This window comes from Orcinus orca, chromosome 2 (assembly GCF_937001465.1).
Source record: "Orcinus orca chromosome 2, mOrcOrc1.1, whole genome shotgun sequence".
NCBI lineage: Eukaryota > Metazoa > Chordata > Mammalia > Artiodactyla > Delphinidae > Orcinus > Orcinus orca.
Window position 1 is genome coordinate 63151010 of NC_064560.1, and position 17542 is coordinate 63168551.

The 17542-nt window shown below is 50.0% G+C and overlaps 1 protein-coding gene and 1 pseudogene across 1 annotated transcript; both read left to right on the plus strand.

Annotated features, from left to right (window-relative positions):
- Positions 1 to 1586: 1586 nt before the first annotated feature.
- LOC101275786 (myeloid-associated differentiation marker-like) lies at positions 1587 to 5728 on the plus strand. The gene is given in 1 exon segment (XM_049707027.1): positions 1587 to 5728. A coding segment is annotated over 1 exon segment (942 nt). The 5' UTR covers positions 1587 to 3607; the 3' UTR covers positions 4550 to 5728.
- A 5844-nt stretch (positions 5729 to 11572) lies between these two features.
- Positions 11573 to 14732, plus strand: LOC101275543 (myeloid-associated differentiation marker-like; annotated as a pseudogene).
- Positions 14733 to 17542: the final 2810 nt, after the last annotated feature.

Consider the following 17542-nt stretch of genomic DNA (forward strand, 5'->3'; position numbering starts at 1 on the left):
GTAAAGAGAAAGCTCTTTGCTTTGTCAGTTTAGAAACCATCTGCTGCTCTTCACTGTGCTTCATCTCATTCCCAGCTGATCTCCTCCAAACACAGTTCTCTATTCAGCAGTTCTAGTCTCCCATCTGAAGTGATTATAAACCTCTCTACTCTCTTTAAAAAAAAAAAAAAAAAAAAAAAAGGATCTTTTCTTTTCCAAATAAAGAGCTTAGGAGGTCTCAGCAAGACTGTACCTACATGGAGAAATCCCATAAGAAATAATTAAATAATTAAGTAAACAAACAAATAATAAGCCTCCAAGCCAAAATTACATAGCAGTGAAGGCCACACCCCCCAAATTCAGGTTGTTTGGCTGTCCAGAACACAGAGCTTTTGTCTGTCTTCAGGGATGATGGATTTGTCTGACCCAAGATTGGACCTCTTAAATTCAGTTCTGGGCACGGGTAGGTGGAAAACCCTCTGAAGCCCACACCCCCTGAAGGTGGATAGAGAGGGAGAAACTCTGTCTCCATGGAAACTAGGGGTCCCAAGCATAAACAATCTTTTTTTTCACCTGGAGCCAAGTCTTCGAAAAGTGACGCAGCCTGAGGTTTGCACACCGGGGGCCTCCTATCTGGTGGTGTTGATGTCAGTGGAGCCTCTGATGGAGAGATTTTCTTGGAATTATTCAGAGTGGCCCACAAAATAGAAATTAATCTATCAAATGCAAGGCCTAAAATAAAAACTGATTCACAACCACTTTATTTGTGACAACACCACTGGCAACTAGAAGTAGCCCTTGGCTCCCCGACCCAGGGTTCAATTGGAATTTTTTTCACAGTAGCACAAACGTCCAAGCCAGAATGGCTATTCGGGATGATTCAACCCCCTCATTTTACAGATGAGGTTTTGTTTGAAGCTTAGTTCCAAGCAGGATTGGTATCCAACAGGAAAGCATTAACATTTTCCAGAAGCAGCCCTTGCCTCCCAGCTGAAGGCTACTTTAACACGAAAGTCCAAGTCTTCTTTCAATTAGCTCGGGTGCTCTGGGCACAATTACTAGAAAATGGGTGAGTGAGGGGGAGACCCCAGGTAAAAAAGCCTGGTGATGTGTCCACGGTCACCAACTGAGCCCTCACTTGTGTGGTTGGTGATGGAGGGAGCAACTCATTCTAGGTGGCAGCTACCAGTCATCGGGGGCCACTCTGGGAGAGGCACCTGAGGGACAGGGCGCAGGTAGAGGTGGCAGCTTCTGTCTCCATCAAGCTGGGTATCAGATGCAAGGGCGCCACCTACTGGTCGAGGAGATCAAGGGGCTCTCTGCATCCACTGTGGGCAAAGAAACTGTACTGAGCTACATGTGCTGGGCTGCTTCTCCAGGGCTCTGACCTGTTTGGAGAGGAGCCTTTTCTCCAGCTGCGTCCCCAGCACCCTCCCCCCTCCACCAACCTTGGCTCCTGCACCTGCTGCATCTGACAGGCGAACTAGGTGACCGGGTGTCGCAGAGGAGGGGCTCCAATTCCCTGGGTCATGGGCTCTCTATGAACTCACAGAAGACCCTGCCTGCATGGGTTTCTCTTCTGTGTGTGTGTGTGTGTGTGTGTGTGTGTGTTTGTGTTTGGGGGAAGGGAAGGCGGAGTGAGGGACGTTGTGTTGTGCTGACAATGCAGGTCTGTTCTGAAACCCAAAGGAAAACATTAGTACAAAGTAAAAGAAAGAAAATGTTGGCATTTCCAAGAATACTTAAATAATTGCTGCTATTCTGGCCCTCAGATTGGTGGTGTGTCTGAGTAATAGTTCTGGCCTGAGTCCTTTATACCACACTGTGTCCCGGAGGGCAGGCTGGCTCTGTCATGTCTGTAAGGATTTACCCAGGGTGTGTGGTGCTCTGGGGGACTCCACGGCGACACAGAGGAGCCAAACACTGGGCTATAAGGAGAGACGGTGAAGATGGCGCTTCGCTGTTGAGGGACACTCCTCGGAGCTCACAATTCATAGCACTTCAGACAGGTGGAGGCTTCTGGGGGGGGCCTCCTCAGTTCCACTCCAGGCTCCTCCTCCATGGGGAAGGTTGGCTCCATGCCTGCATCCCTTCTGGGTCAGAAGACACTTACTGGGCTGCCTTGGGGCCACTCAGGCCCCGGAATTCCGCCCCCCCAGTCATTCCCGCTCTGCCACTCCGGGCCCCGCCCCAGTCCCGGGTGCATCCTCAGGGCTGTCACCTGCCAGAGGGCCAGCAGGTGCCTCCTCTTTCAGCTCCTGCCCTTAAGAGGGGGCTTATGATCTGTTCATCCTCCACCCGCTCCCTGGGATGCCCTGAAAGCCTCCACATCAGCAACCAGACACGACATCCTTGTTCACTTCCAATCCTTCCTTCCCGGCTTGGACACTAATCACCACTCTCCCAGGCCAGAAAAATCTTCGCTCAGGTAGTACTACTCCTCGATCTTTTCAGACTCACACCTGGAGGGAAGCTTTGGAGTTTAAGAGCCAAACATTATGTTAATTTATTCTGTGGTTCCCCCAGGATGTTTCACCTTGGAGTAATGCTGAGTTGGTGTCTCCCTATCCAAGTGGGGAAGAGTCACATTTTAAGGCAAAACTGGGGGGAGGGGATTCAAAACAGTTCCTACTACACATGTCATCTTGTCCCCACTGCCTTGCTCTCACCCCATGGCTTATCCCTCTTCTGGGTGGGGCTGTGTCACCTCAGATGGCAGCTCCTTCTAGTGACGGCTGCAGGGAGGAAAGGGGGGATACATGTCTCTTCGGGTTGCTGTGGAAGGAGCCCATGGCCCTGAAGGTGTGTCCTGGGTTCCCAGAGCCTGAGCTTTGGTCCTGGGCTCCCACCCACGGACCCTGCTGAAATTCTGGGCTGCAGAGCAAAGGGTTCAAACCCATGGCTTTGGCATTTGTATCTGGGTTTCCCACACCCTAGCCATGCCACCTTAGGGAAGGACTTAATTCCCCCAACCTTAGTTTTCTCATCTGTAAAATGGGGTTAGCAGTACAATCCACAGTCCCTTTTCTGAAATCCTTGGGGTCAGATATGCTCCAGAATTCAGAATTTTTCAGCTTCAGTCATGTAACTTGGTGTATCTACTCTATAGGACATAACAACCACTGGGGTCTGAAAGCACCTTGTAATCAAACACATTAGTGTTTCTGACACTGAACTTTTGAGCAGTCACACTACATAAAATAAAGACCATAAATTGTCTTGTGTCTGTTCAGTTCAAATTTTTTACCAAACAATTTTTTAAAAAATTTTTGTTCAGTTTTGAGAGCCTTGAAGGGTTGTAGTTACAGATAAGGGTCAGGCTACCCTGTGTCTCTGTAGATAATGGCATGCGGCACAAAGAGGTAAAAAAATGTTCATGGTTTGATGCCAGACCAAACACAGCTGTGAACCTTGGGATAAGACAAGTCTCCTGAGAAGGCCAAGGGTGATGGGTGGGGAGAATCATTCTGGAGCAGCAGTGCCATTACCCAAGTGTGTGGACAATTGGTTCGAACTCCAGAGATCTTAGCCTCAGCCATCACAGACCCCTGAGACTTTCCAGGCGTCTGATCAATCCTCCTCCAGAGCTGAATCTTCCTCTGGTGGGTCCTCGGTGAAGACCACTGCCATGTTGGTGGCAGTGACCAGTAGGACCAGAACGACCACCACATAATCGTCCGCAGGCCTGGGCTCCTCAACCATTATGGGTTGCTGCCTCCGACGGCTGCAGCTGCTCTCCACCTGCGTGGCCTTCTCCCTGGGAGCCAGCGTGGGCACCTGGAAGGGGACCATAGGTAACTGGTCCATGTTCATCTGGTGCTTCTGCTTCGTCGTGACCCTCATCAACCTCATAGTCGAGTTATGTGAGCTCGAGGATCACTTCCCCTTCTCCTGGGACAACTTTCTCATCACCTGCAACTGCTACTCTGCCCTCCTCTGCCTCTCGGCCTCCATCATCTACCCCACCACCTACATTCAGTTCTTGCCCGATAGCCGCTACCGGGACCGCACTATCACCTCCACTGCATTCTCCTGCCTTGCTTTTGTGGCTTATGCCATGGAAGTGGCCTGCACTAGGGCCCAGCCCAACATGATCACAGGCTATATGGCCACCGTGCCAGGCCTGCTCAAGGGGCTGGAGACCACTGTGGCCTGTGTCATCTTTGTCTTCATCAGCAGCCCCTACCTGTACCTGCACCAGCCGGCCCTGGTGTGGTGCGTGGCCGTGTACTCCATCTGCTTTCTCCTGTCATCTGTGGCCCTTTTGCTGAACCTGGGCAAGTGTGACAACAGGCTGCCCATCCCCTTCCCCATTTTCCAGGTTGTGCTCACTCTGCTCTCCGTCCTCCTCTATGCCACCGCTCTGGTCCTCTGGCCGCTCTACCAGTTCAACCAGAAGTTTGGCGGCCAGCCCCAGCGGTCCAGCGATGTGAGCTGCAGCGATAGACTCACCTCCTTGGTGTGTACCTGGAACCAACGACTGGCTGTGGCCAGTCTGACAGCCATCAACCTGCTGATTTATGTGACTGACCTGGTGTTCTCGGTCCACCTGGATTTTGTCAGTGGCTGAGGCTTTGCCCAGGGGCTCCTGATTCCTCTTCTCACCTGAAGTTCGTTTCCAAGCCCTGACGTCCTCTGATGTGCTCTTCCTGGCTCCCCTCTCTCCCTGCTCACATCCTTCCCCAACCATCTCGCTCTCTTTTCTGCTCCCTTCCCTCCTTCTGCTCTGTCTCCTTCCTGTTTTGTGTGGTTGCCCACATTCTGTTTTGCCTCTTTCTCTTTTCACTCTCTTATTTTCTACATTTTCTGCTTTTTGGCCCTTTTCTGGTCATTTTTGTTTTCTCATCTCCTGTGTCCTGACCGCCTCTTCCCCTTTTCCTTCTTCTGATCCACCGGGACCCTGAGCTTCTTCCTCCTCTGCCCACCGCCCCCGTCCCACCTCCTAAGGTGCTAACTCCACATCACACAGCCCTCTGTGCAGCTGTTCACACCCTGGGCCTCCAGAGGGGCCTCACAGCCAAAGTATGCCTGTGCCCCTGGTGGCGCCTTTGTTGGTGTGTGTATATGGGTTTGGGGTGTGCCAGTGAGTAGGTAGGGATTGGGCCTCACTTCCTCCCAGTGGAGGGGGGTGTACAGTGCACCTTCCCTTTATTTAAAAAAAAAAATCTCTGGAGGGCAATAATTTCCGGTGGTCAGGAGGCTTAAAGCAGAGACCCTGGGTCCCTAGACCCCAGCTGGTGCTCGGCCCTGCCTGACACTGGCTCCAGAATTTTTCCCGGCTTACTAAAACCCACCTCCTAGAGGTCATCTTAAAAGACGCAAGGGCTGAATGCCTTCCATCTGAACTACTCTCTTGGGGATCAAAATAGGAGCTGGCAAAAAACTGCATGGTCTTGAAGACAACTGTCTGAAGTATTTGTGAGGGGCAGCAATGTGGCCCTCCTGCCTCAGAGTTCAAAACAGCATGTCCTGCCTCTGCGGGGAGAAGAAAATGGTCCCTGCCAGCCTTAAAGCTGATGTTAGACTGGAATTTTTCTTTTTGTGTGAGTGGTCAGGAGGTCAAAAATTACTGGATGGCCCTGTTCTTTTTTTTTTTTTCTAACAAAGATAAGATTGAGTTTAATTGTTTGTCTTTGGATTTTTTTTCTTTTTTAAAAAATAATCTTTATTGGAGTCTAATGGCTTTACAATGTTGTGTTAGTTTCTGCTGTACAACAAACAAAGTGAAACAGCTATATGTATACATATATTCCCCATATCTCCTCCCTCTTGCGCCTCCCTCCCACCCTCCCTATCCCACCCCTCTAGGTCATCGCAAAGTATCAAGCTGATCTCCCTGTGCCACTAGACGGCCCCATTCTTTTTTTTTTTTTTTTTTTTTTTTTTTGGCTGCACCGGGGCTTCGTTGCTGCGTACGGGCTTTCTCTAGTTGTGGCGAGTGGGGGCTACTCTTCGTTGCTGTGCGTGGACTTCTCATTGTGGTGGCTTCTCTTGTTGCGGAGCACGGGCTCTAGGTGCATGGGATTCAGTAGTTGTGGCATGCGGCCCCAGTAGTTGCGGCCCACGGGCTCTAGAGCGTAGGCTCAGTAGTTGTGGCACACGGGCTTAGTTGCTCTGCGGCATGTGGGATCTTCCCGGACCAGGACTTGAACCTGTGTCCCCTGCATTGGCAGGCAGATTCTTAACCACTGCGCCACCAGGGAAGCCCGACGGCCCCATTCTTAAAGGCAGAGTTTCTTTTCTATTTTGGAGGGGAAGGTGGGTTGAATGGGTGGGGATTTCCGCTGCTGCAGTCAAAGGAACTGCAGTGCTTGAGTATGTGGTGCACACACGTGTTTCTGTATGTCAGTGGCTTTTTGTTGCTGCTTCCTGCTTCCCTGGGACTCATGCATAAAGTGACCTATATAAATGTAGAAATATATAAATATATATATATTTATTCTTTTTCTTTTAATTACCTGGAGCTTCTGGTCCCCGTCAGTCCCTGCTGTCAATCATAGAGAGAAATCTTGTCCTTTCTGCCACATCCATAACGTTCTTTTTTTAAAACCTCAATACAAAGATAAAAGAAAAAAAGAAAACAAAAATGAAACCAACAAAATCCACAGATCCTAACTGCCCCAAGTTTGACTAGAAATCAGAAGCAGCCTAGCTTTTAAAGGGGCCTTGCCAGCTCCTCGATGCCTCTCTTTAAAGGGGTGTGCTTTGTGCCTACTGAGTGTGTAGTTGTGTGCGTGTGTCAGTGGGCATGCATGCATTAAGACCAGCAGCGCTTTATATAACTGTTGGCAGGGAAGTCACCCCAAGCCTTCTTCCTCTCCTGTTTTCAGCCACAAAGGCTCAGAGTCCAGCATCCTCGTGTCACCAGGGCCAGAGAAGCCAGGCAAGTAGAGCTGTGGGGAAGAGGCAGGGGAAGGACCTGCACTGCTGCCACTCACTCCTGTACTGGGATGAAGCAAGAAGCAGGCAAATCTTAAGAAGGAATGAAATAAAATTCTTATTTTAAGACGAGACAAGAAAAGTTTATTTGGCCAAATTCACTTAAAGCTGGGATAAAAAGTTAAACAGATTTCTTTATTGCAGGACTTCTTAGGACCTTGTATAGATTAGTATGCATTACAAAATTACCAAAAGAGGTATATAGCAGTAAGTGATTCCCCAACTTATGTGATCAGGGAACTCTTTCTTTTCGTGGAACATCAGGGACTAGTGGTCCATGGGATACCTTTTGGGAACCATCCGTCACATCTCCCCCCGCCCCCCACTGCCCCCAGACTGGTTCAACAGCTTGGCTTGAAAGGTTCTCACAAAATCACCTCCCGCAGTGGTCCATCTCCTCTGGGGCAGCTTTCATTCCTTAAGGGGTGCAAAGCCCACTTGCCCTGCTCTCTGGACTTGCACAGAGAATTTCAATCCCTGTTCAGCTGGAGAGTTCTCTGAAAAGTTCTCAAGTGTCCTTGTGTTTCCTGTCCTTACGTGCTCTAGACTGAATGTCTCTGCATTAAGTCAGGTGCTCCTTCAGGGCAGGAACTGGGCTTTGCTCTGGGATCTGCAGTGCCCAACACACAGTAAACACATGGTAAATAGTTTTTTAGGACAGAGATGAATAGAACCTCCACAGTTCTCTCATGCACACCTCAACTGTGCCCCCATCTCCAGACCTTCCACGGTCCTGGCTGCCTGTGTTGATGGGCTGTGGAGTCACACATGGTGGCTCACATGTTTCCTGTGACATTCAGTCTCCAATGCTCATTGCTCCTTGCATAATTGACTCTCCAGATCCCACAACTCTCTTACACGTAATCTCACGATGGCATCTTGATCCCTCCTCAATGCCTTTGCACAAGCTGTTCCTTTGCCTGGGACATGGCCACCTCTTTATCAGTCTTCAGATCTCTGCTGAAACGTCACCTGTGTAGAAGGATCTTCCAAAAGTACATCTGCCCATCATGCTACGTCCTAAGACCCTGTTTGTTCTCTTCATCGTGCTGGTCACTACCTGAAGTTTTCTTGTAACAGTATTTAACAAGTTTATGGGTTTGTCATCTAACGCCTCCACCAGATGTTCCACGCAGACAGATGTCTAGTCTCTGCTGTCACCTCTGTGTCTCTGGGCCAAGTCAGTCCTGGGCATGGTGTGGACACAGTACATTTTGGACAAATGAACAACTGAAATCAGTAATCATTGGGGGAAGGGGGAGTTCTTATCACATGCACACAAAATGATAATTATTACAATAAAGGGGGTGGGAGGAAACTTTGGAGGCGATGAATATGTTTATGGCCTTGATAGTGGTGATGGTTTCATGAGTATATATTTATCCCCAAACTCATAGAGTTGTATACATTAAATATTTACATATGTTTACATGTCAATTATATCTCAATAAAATTGCTTCTTAAAAAATAAAATGTAGTTAAAAGTGCTACACAGTAACATGGGAAAGTGAGTAGAATATTTAAAAGACAAATCACATGTAGTACAATTATAATAATATAAAAATAAGTTTTTATGTTGAGATAAGTTACAAAGAAATACATGTTTCTATTACTTAAAAAAAAAAAAATCAATCATGGAGGTCTTTTCGTCCAAGATGGCTCAGACTCTCTTTCCACATTTCATCATAAACGCTTCTGTCACTCTTCAGTCAGACTCCAAGGGGCAGAGCGAGGCTTTGAGTCGCTGACGTTCTAACAGACTGATTCATGAGGAGCCGCCTCTGGCTGCCTGGCCAGCTCCGTGCAGTAGAGCCTGTGAAAGACCCTTGTCATGTTTCACCGTGTGGTCCTTCACTAGGATTGGCTAGACTGACCGAGAATTTTAATTTTTTGAAAAAATTCAAACCATCTTGAAACACACAAGCCAAGCATCCAGGTGCAGGTGGGAAGGATGAGCATGTTTATTGGGAGGCTCCTCAAGGAGATGCAGAGGCAGGAACGCAGGCTGCCTCCCTGATCCTCTGGCTGGTGTACCCCTTTCCTAGACTCCCTTCCCAAAGCACTCAGTACCCGGGTGCCCAGAGGGAGGGGCGGGGGTGCTGGGAGCACCTGGCATGGGGTCTGAGAAGGTTAAGGGAGCGGGAGGGAGATGTGAGGCTACAGTTACCCTGGGGGGCATCAAATGTCTGGCACTCTTGGCCCCTCCCCATCATCAAGACCAGGTGAATGCTTGTTCCCTGAATATTTCATAAGTCTGCCCCCATTTTCCACCTCTGAAAGTGTCTTTGCTCAAGGCCCATCATTACACACCTCAACTGTGGAATTAGCCCGGAAGCTGGGCCGGCCTCAATTCTGTTTTCCTCCTAACGGCCAGAGTGACAGTTCCAAGGTGGGAATGTGATTGATCAGCCCCTCCTTACAGAATGTCAGTGAGGCATCATCACTTACAGCTAAAATCCAACTTATTTTTCAGGTGTTCGGGCCCATCCACTTTGGACCCTGCTGCACCTGCAATACCTCCCTTACTCCCTGCCTCACTTGTTGTGCTCAGATAAGACCTAGGAGCTTGTGGTGACCTGCCCACACCAGGCTCCTTCACAGAAGTGTCAGTCTGGGAGCAATGGGAGATGGAGTTGGTGGAATCCAGTTAGGCTTCCTGGAGGAGGTGATTAAGGGTCAAGTCTTAAAAGACAAATAAAGGTTAACAAGGCAAAGAAGAGAGGAAGAGTTTTGGGTTTTATGATTTGCTCAAGGATCTCATGAATCTTCAGTGGTGAAGTTGATGTGACTGCGGCTTGTGTGTGGGAGAGGGAGGGAGAAGGGAGAATTGAGCGTGGCCAACTGGAGGCCGGTCTATATGCCCACTTGGGTCAGGAATGAGGCTGTGGGGTGGCACAAGGTAAGGAGTTGGAGCTGAGACACTTTGGAAAAGCCAGGACCGTGTGGCCTGCAGCCTCAGAGCAAGAGTAGACAAGGAAAACTATGTCCTTCAGCAAGAGGAAATGTCAAGGCTGATATCCGCCTCCACTGGAGGTTTGGATTTTTTTTTTTTTAAGTCTCCACAGAAGAAATCAAAATCTCAGGGCTTCAGTTCTTGTGAAGTGGGCCCAAATGTGCATGATCTCTGAGGTCCAACAACTCTAACCTGGGAAATTAACTAAATCAGTGCCCAACAGACGACTGGCCTGGAGGGTCCTGAGCAGAAGCAAGTGCAGTTATTCTGGGTGAAGCTCCTAACCCAGGCAGCAGGATCCTCCCAGGAAAAAGGGGTCCTGTAAAAGGGGGCTCTGAGTTTGATGACAAAGTACACGAGGGAGCAATCCACTGTGAGTCACAAGAGCTCCAGTGAACAGACACCAATCTGAAAGAGAAAACAAACAAATACACTTAATACAATTAAGCACATTAGAAAAAGACACCATGAAGAGAAGACAGGAGGATATGAAAGAGAACCCTAATGGGTTGAAGAATGTCCTCCTAAAATTCATGTCTACTCAGAACTTCAGAATGTGGCCTTATTTAGAAATAGGGTCTTTGTAGAAATGATTATTTAAGAATCTTGAGATGGAAATCATCCTGGATGGAGGGTGGGCCCACAATCCAGTGACTAGAGTCTTTAAAAGAGAAAGGACAGAGAGATTTGCACACACAGAATTGAGAGAAGATGAGCACGTGAAGGTGGAGACAGAGATGCAGCTAAGCGGCCACAAGCTAAGGGGCCTCCAGAAGCTAAAAGAGCAAAGGAATGACCCTCCCCTGGAGTATCAGAAGCAGCATGGCCCTCCTGACCCCTTGATTTCACACTTCTGGCCTCCAGGACTGTGAGAGAATACATTTCTGTTGTTTTAAACCACCAATCTCGTGGTAACTTGTTGCAGTAGCCCTAGGAAACAAAGATGAATTAAAAAATGGAAAATAGAGTCTTTGTCATATTTTTATAAATTTCCAGAAAAGCTTGCCCACTTCTGGTTCCAGAGCATGGTGGTCACATGGATCCAAGGACCCCTTGTCCTAAAACTGTGGTGCCCCAGTGTGTGAGACTCACAGGGTAGGATCCACTAATCTAGAGAAGGGTGGTCGGTCTAAAGGCCCACAGGAGCCAGCGGGGGAGGAGGTAAGTAAAGGGGATGGAGACGACTAAGGCCCACTGGAGAGGACCACCTGCATCTGCCGGGGGATAGTAGAAAAGCAAGATGCACTGTGCATGACACGATCTCCTGTTTATAAAATGGGAAAAAAATTTACAGATACCCCTGCAAACATGTGTGCATAAATGTACACACATGTCTAAATATGATTTCAGAGCATGTGAAATGTGTTGAAGGCTGTATATGAGGTTGAGGACATGGATGCTCCCTGGACGGAGGGGTGGACACTCCTATTAGCAGGGAGGAAGGCTGGCCACGCCGAAGGGAGGAAACTGGGCACATGTGATGTGATCATATTCCTGCTTTATGTCAATTATACATGAGAATAAGAAAATATAGAAAATACTAAACAGACATGAAGAATGAAAAGCAATATAAAGTAAAGGGGGTAGCAGCTGCTCAGCTCCAGCCACCAACCCACCACCCACTAGGGAACATAGCCCAGTGTCACAAGATCACGTCAACATGCCTGGCTGCTGGGCAGGCAGGGCTCAGCCACATCTAGGATGTGCTCTGACGGAGGCACCATTTCCACGCTCACAGATCAGAATGGTGGAGGTGCTGGTGGGAAACAGGCAAACCTGTTGCTTCACAGGTGGAGGTATTGCGGCACAGAGAGGGCACATGCCTTACCCAGGGTCACATAGCTGGAACCCCCATGCCTCTCCTCCAAGTTCTGCTTCTGTGGCATTAAATTGATCCAAAGTTGTCATTTAGCCCTAAGCCCTCACTTTGTGGAGGTAAGTTGGGGACAAATTCGGGGACAGACAGCATGACACCCTCAGCTGCCCTCAGAGCCAGTGCCCCTCCCCCCACCCCTGGCAGTGTCCACTGGAAGGCCAGCAGGCTCCAGGGCTCCACTGGCAACTGGGGCTGAAGGAGCCTTGTGAGTCCAGGTAGGTTCTCGGGGTTTGCTCTGTGTTTCTCTTTCCAGCCTCAGCTTTTCCCAGGGTTTATTATCAGCAAAGGTGACAAGGCCCCTGATGGCAGGAAGCTGGCTGCAGGCTCAGGCTGCTGACCCTTAAGCCCTGGGGGCGCCTCTCGGCCAATAGTCCCTTTGAAACAGGGCAGCTATCCCTGAGGAGGGACTGGGCCGGGGAGGAGCTCTCAGTCCCCCACACCCTGGGACCCTTGCAGGAGGCCCTGAGTGAGGCAGGACTGCAGCCCTGCTGGCGGGACTGTCTTGGGCAGGTGACCTGGGCGATTCCCTGGTCTCCATGGTCCTTGCCACGCTCGCCACGTGTCCCCTGTCCCAACCCTGAAACCCCTTTAGGCCCCCGTCCTCCCTCTTTCAGTTCCACTCCAGGCCCCTCCTCCATGGGGAAGGTTGGCTCCATGCCTGCACCCCTTCTGGGTCAGAACACACCTACTGGGTTGCCTCGGGGCCACTCAGACCCCGGAAACCTCCCCAGCTCATCTCTACTCTGCCGCCCCCGCCCCAGTCCCAAGTGCATCCTCAGGGCTGTCAGCTGCCAGAGGGCCAGCAGGTGCCTCCTCTTTCAGCTCCTGCCCTTAAGAGGGGGCTTATGATCTGTTCATCCTCCACCCCCTCCCTCCCTGGGATGCCCTGAAAGCCTCAACATCAGCATCCAGACGCAACATCCTTATCCATTTCCACTCCCTTCTTCCCAGCTTGGAAGCTGCTAACCACTCTACCAGGCCAGAAAAATCCTCACTCAGGTAGGACTATTGCTAGATCCTTCCAGACTCGCACCTGGATGGCAGCTCTAGAGTTTAAAAGCCAAACATATGTTAATTTATTCTGTGGTTCTCCCAGGATGCTCCACCTTGGAGTAATGCTGAGTTGGTGTCTTTTTTCCCAAATGGAGAAGAGTCACATGTTAAGACAAAATTGGTGTGCGGGGTGTGGGATTCAAACAGTTCCAGCTTCCCATATCATCTTGTCCCCGCTGCCTTGCTCTTACACCATGGCTTATCTCTGTTCACCCCTGAAGCTGCTGGGTCACCGGGTGGGGCTGGGTCGCCTCAGATGGCAGCTCCTTCTAGTGACGGCTGCAGGGAGGAAAGGCCGGGACACATGTCTCTTCAGGTTGCTGTGGAAGGAGGCCATGGCCCTGAAGGTGTGTCCTGGGTCCCAGAGCCTGAGTTTTGGTCCTGGGCTCCCACCCACATGCCCTGCTGAAATGCTGGGCTGTAGAGCAAAGGGTTCAAATGCACAGCTATGGCAGTTTTATCTGGGGCTCCCACTTTCTAGCCATGCAATCTTAGGGAAGTACTGAAGTCCCTGAGCCTTAGTTTTCTCATCTGTAAAACGCGGTTAGCAGTACAATCCATGATCCTTTTTCTGAAACACTTCAGGTCAGATATGATTCAGAATTCAGAATTTTTCAGCTTCAATCATGCAACATGGTGTATCTACTCTATAGGACATAACACCCCACCGGAGTCTGAAAGCACCTTGTAATCAAACACATTAGTGTTTCTGCCACCGACCTTTTGAGCGTTCACACTAAGTGAAATAAATAAAAAACATAAATTATCTCACATCTGTGCAGGTCAAATTTTGTTACCAAATGAATTTTTTAAAAATTCTTGTTCCATTTTCAGAGACTTGAAGGGTTGGGATTGTAGATAAGGACCATCCTAAGCATCCTGTCTGCGTAGATAACGGCACACAGCTCAAAGGGATTAAACAAATGTTCATGGTTTGAGGCCAGACCAAACATGGCTGTGAGCTTTGGGATAAGACAAGTCTCCTGAGAAGGCCAAGGGTGGTGGGTGGGGAGAGTCCTTCTGGAGTAGCTGTGCTGTTACCCAAGTGTCTGGGCCATTGGTTCAAACTCCACTGGCCCTGGGCCTCAGCCGTCACAGGCCCCTGAGCCTTTTCCAGGAGTCTGACTCCAGAGCTGGATTTTTCACTGGGCGGTCCTCAGCAAAGACCACTGCCGTGTCGAGAACATAGACCTGCACGACCATCATGACCTCCACACGGTTGTCCTCAGCTCTTTGACCATCACGGGCTACTTCCTCAGCCTGCTGCAGCTGCTCTCCACCTGTGTGGCCGTCTCCCTGGTGGTCAGTGTGGGCACCTGGAGGGGGGCCATGGGTAACTGGTCCATGTTTGGTGCTTCTGCTTCGTTGTGACCTTAACATCTTCATAGTTTGGTTACGTGGGCTCCAGACCCGCCTCCACCTCTTCTGGGACAGCCTTCTCGTCACCTGTGCCTGCCATGCCACCCTCTTATGCCTCTCGGCCTCCATCGTCTTTGCCATCACCTACATCCAGTTCTTGCCTCACAGCCCCTTTCAGGACCACACCATTGCTGCCACTGCATTCTCTTGGATGGTTTCTGTGGTCTGGACCTGTGCCCTGACTGGCGAGTTCTCCTGCTATACGCTCACCTTGTCAGGCCTGCTCAACAGGCTGGAGATCTTCATGGCCTGTGTCACCTTCGCTTTCATCAACAACCCCTACCTGTATCAGCAGCGGCCCTGGTGTGATGCGTGGCTGTGTACCCCATCTGCTTCCTCTTGGCAGCCACGGCCATCTTGCTGAATTGGTGCAACTGGAACTACAGGCTTCCTATCCCCTCCCCCATTTTCCATTTGGGGCTCACCCTGCTTTCCGTCCTCCTCTACACCTCCGCTGTGGTCCTCTGGCCGCTCTACCAGTTCGTCGAGAAGTTCAGCAGGCAGCCCCAGTGATCCAGTGATGTGAATTGCCATGATAGACTCACCTCCTGTGTGTGCGTCTGGGAACCATGACCGCCTATGGCCATCTTGACAGCCATCAACCTGCTGATTTATGTGGTTGACCCGGTGGATTTGGCCCGCCGGTTTTTTTTTATCAGGTTCTGAGGCTCTGCGCAGGGCTTCCCGATTCCCTCTTGTCAATGGAGGTTTCTACACCAAGCCCTGACGTCTTCTGATGTCCTCTTCCTGGCTCCCCTCTCTCCCTGCTCACATCCTTCCCCAACCATCTCGCTCTCTTTTCTGTTTCCTTCCCTCCTTCTGCTCTGTCTCCTTCCTGTTTTGTGTGGTTGCCCGGATCCTGTTTTGCCTCTTTCTCTTGCTGCTCTCATCTTTTCTACATTTTCTACTTTGGGGCCCATTTTTGGTCATCTTTGTTTTCTCGTCTCCTGTGTCCTGACCGCCTCTTCCCCTTTTCCTTCTTCTGATCCATCGGGACCCTGAGCTTCTTCCTCCTCTGCCCACCTCCTAAGGTGCTGACTCCACATCACACAGCCCTCTGTGCAGCTGTTCACACCCTGGGCCTCCGGAGGGGCCTCACAGCCAAAGCATGCCTGTGCCCCTGGCTGTGCCTTCGTTGGGGTGTGTGTGTGCAGGTTTGGGGTGTGGGGTGGGTAGCTAGGCACTGGGCCTCCTTTCTTCCAGTGGAGGGGGGTGTACAGTGCACCTCCCCTTTAAGTTAAAAAAAAAAAACCTAGAGGTCAATAATTCTCAGTGGGTGGGAGACTTAAAGCAGAGACTTGGACCACTTGGCCCCCCCTCGTGCTCAGCGCCACCTGAGATTGGCTCCAGGAGTTTTGCAGGCTTACTAAAACCCACTGCCTAGAGGCCATTTAGAGGAAGCAAAGGGTGGATGCCTTTCATTCCAGCTACTCTCAGAGGAATCAAAAAAGGAGCTGGTGAAGAACTGCAGGGTCTTGAAGACAACTGTCTGAAGTATTTGTGAGGGCCAGTGTTCAAAACCCTGCTCTCCTGCCTCAGTGTTCAAAACAGCATGTCCGGGGCTTCCCTGGTGGCGCAGTGGTTGAGAATCTGCCGCCAATGCAGGGGACACGGGTTCGAGCCCTGGTCTGGGAGGATCCCACATACCATGGAGCAACTGGGCCTGTGAGCCACAACTACTGAGCCTGAGCGTCCGGAGCCTGTGCTCCGCAACAAGAGAGGTGGCGACAGTGAGAGGCCCGCGCACCGCAATGAAGAGTAGCCCCCGCTCGCCGCAACTAGGGAAAGCCCTCGCACGGAAACGAAGACCCAACATAGCCAAAATAAATAAATAAATAAATAAATAGCATTCCCTTTAAAAAAAAAAAAAAAAAGAATCCTCCTGCCAATACAGGGAACATGGGTTCGAGCCCTGGTCTGGGAAGGTCCCACATGCCATGGAGCAACTAAGCCCATGTGCCACAACTACTGAGCCCACATGCCACAACTACTGAAGCCCGTGAGCCTAGAGCCTGTGCTCCGCAACAAGAGAAGCCACTGCAATGAGAAGCCCGCGCACCACAACGGAGAGAAGTCCCCGCTCGCCACAGCTAGTGAAAGCCCATGCACAGCAACGAAGACCCAACACAGCCAAAAATAAAAACAAATAGATAAATAAATTTATATTAAAAAAAACAAACAGCATGTCCTGCCTCTGCAGGGAGAACAAAATGGCCACTGCCAGCCTTTAAGGTGATGTTAGGTTGGGTTTTTTTTTTTGTTTTTCTTTTCTTTTTCTGGTCAGGAGGGCAAAAATTTGTGAATAGCCCTATTCCTAAAGGGGAAGTTTCTTTTCATTTTTTGTTTTTTCAGAGGGGTGGCTTTGGAGGGTGGGGATCGCTTCTACCATAGTGAAAGGAATCTCATGGCTTGACTGGGTGGAGCACACAGAGGTGTGTTTCTGTGTGACAGTTGCTTTCTCTGCTGCTTTGTGCTTCTCTGGGACTCATGAATAAGGTAATCTATATGAATGTATAAATGTATATATATATATCTTATTTCCAGGAGCTTCTGGTTTGCATCAGTCCCTGCTGTCAATCATAGCGAAAAGCCTTGTCCCTTCTCACATATGTAGTTTTTTTTAACCTCAATATAAAGATAAACAAAACAAAACAAAAAACCAAAAAAATAACCCCAAATCAACAGATTCTAATTGACCCAAATTTGTCTAGATCTCACAAGAGGCCTAGCAGATTTCCCTCCTCACCCAAACCACCTTCTATGGGAGCCCCTCCCACTGTTTCCACACCCACACCTGATCCAGAGCTTAGGGAGTGGCCCATCCCTGGGAAACTAGAGGTTGGGCCCCATCCCAATGCCCAACATCCTGTCCGCTAACTCTTAAAAGGCCTCTGCCAGCCCCTGGATGCCTCTCTTTAAAGGTGTGTGCCTGTCTGCCTGCTCAGTGTGCGCGTTTGCCTGTGTATGTGCATGTATGTCCGTGTGCATGCCGGCATTGGTACCATCAGCCCTTTACAGTAACTGGTGGTTGTGAAGACACCAAAGCCTTCTTCCTCTCCTGTTCTCAGCCACAAAGCCTCAGCATCTTTTGAGTCACCAGGCCCAGAGGGGCCAGGCAAGCAGAGCTGTTGGGGGAGGGGCAGAGGAAGGACCCCCACTGCTGCCATTCACTCCTGTACTGGGATGAAGCATGTGATCTTCACCTAGTGGCAGGTTAGGTGGAGGGGGAGAGCTCCCAGGAGGGGGTCCCCATGACAGGCAAATCTTAAGAAGCAATGCAGTAAAATTCATATTTTAAGGCAAGACAAGAAAAATTTCAACAT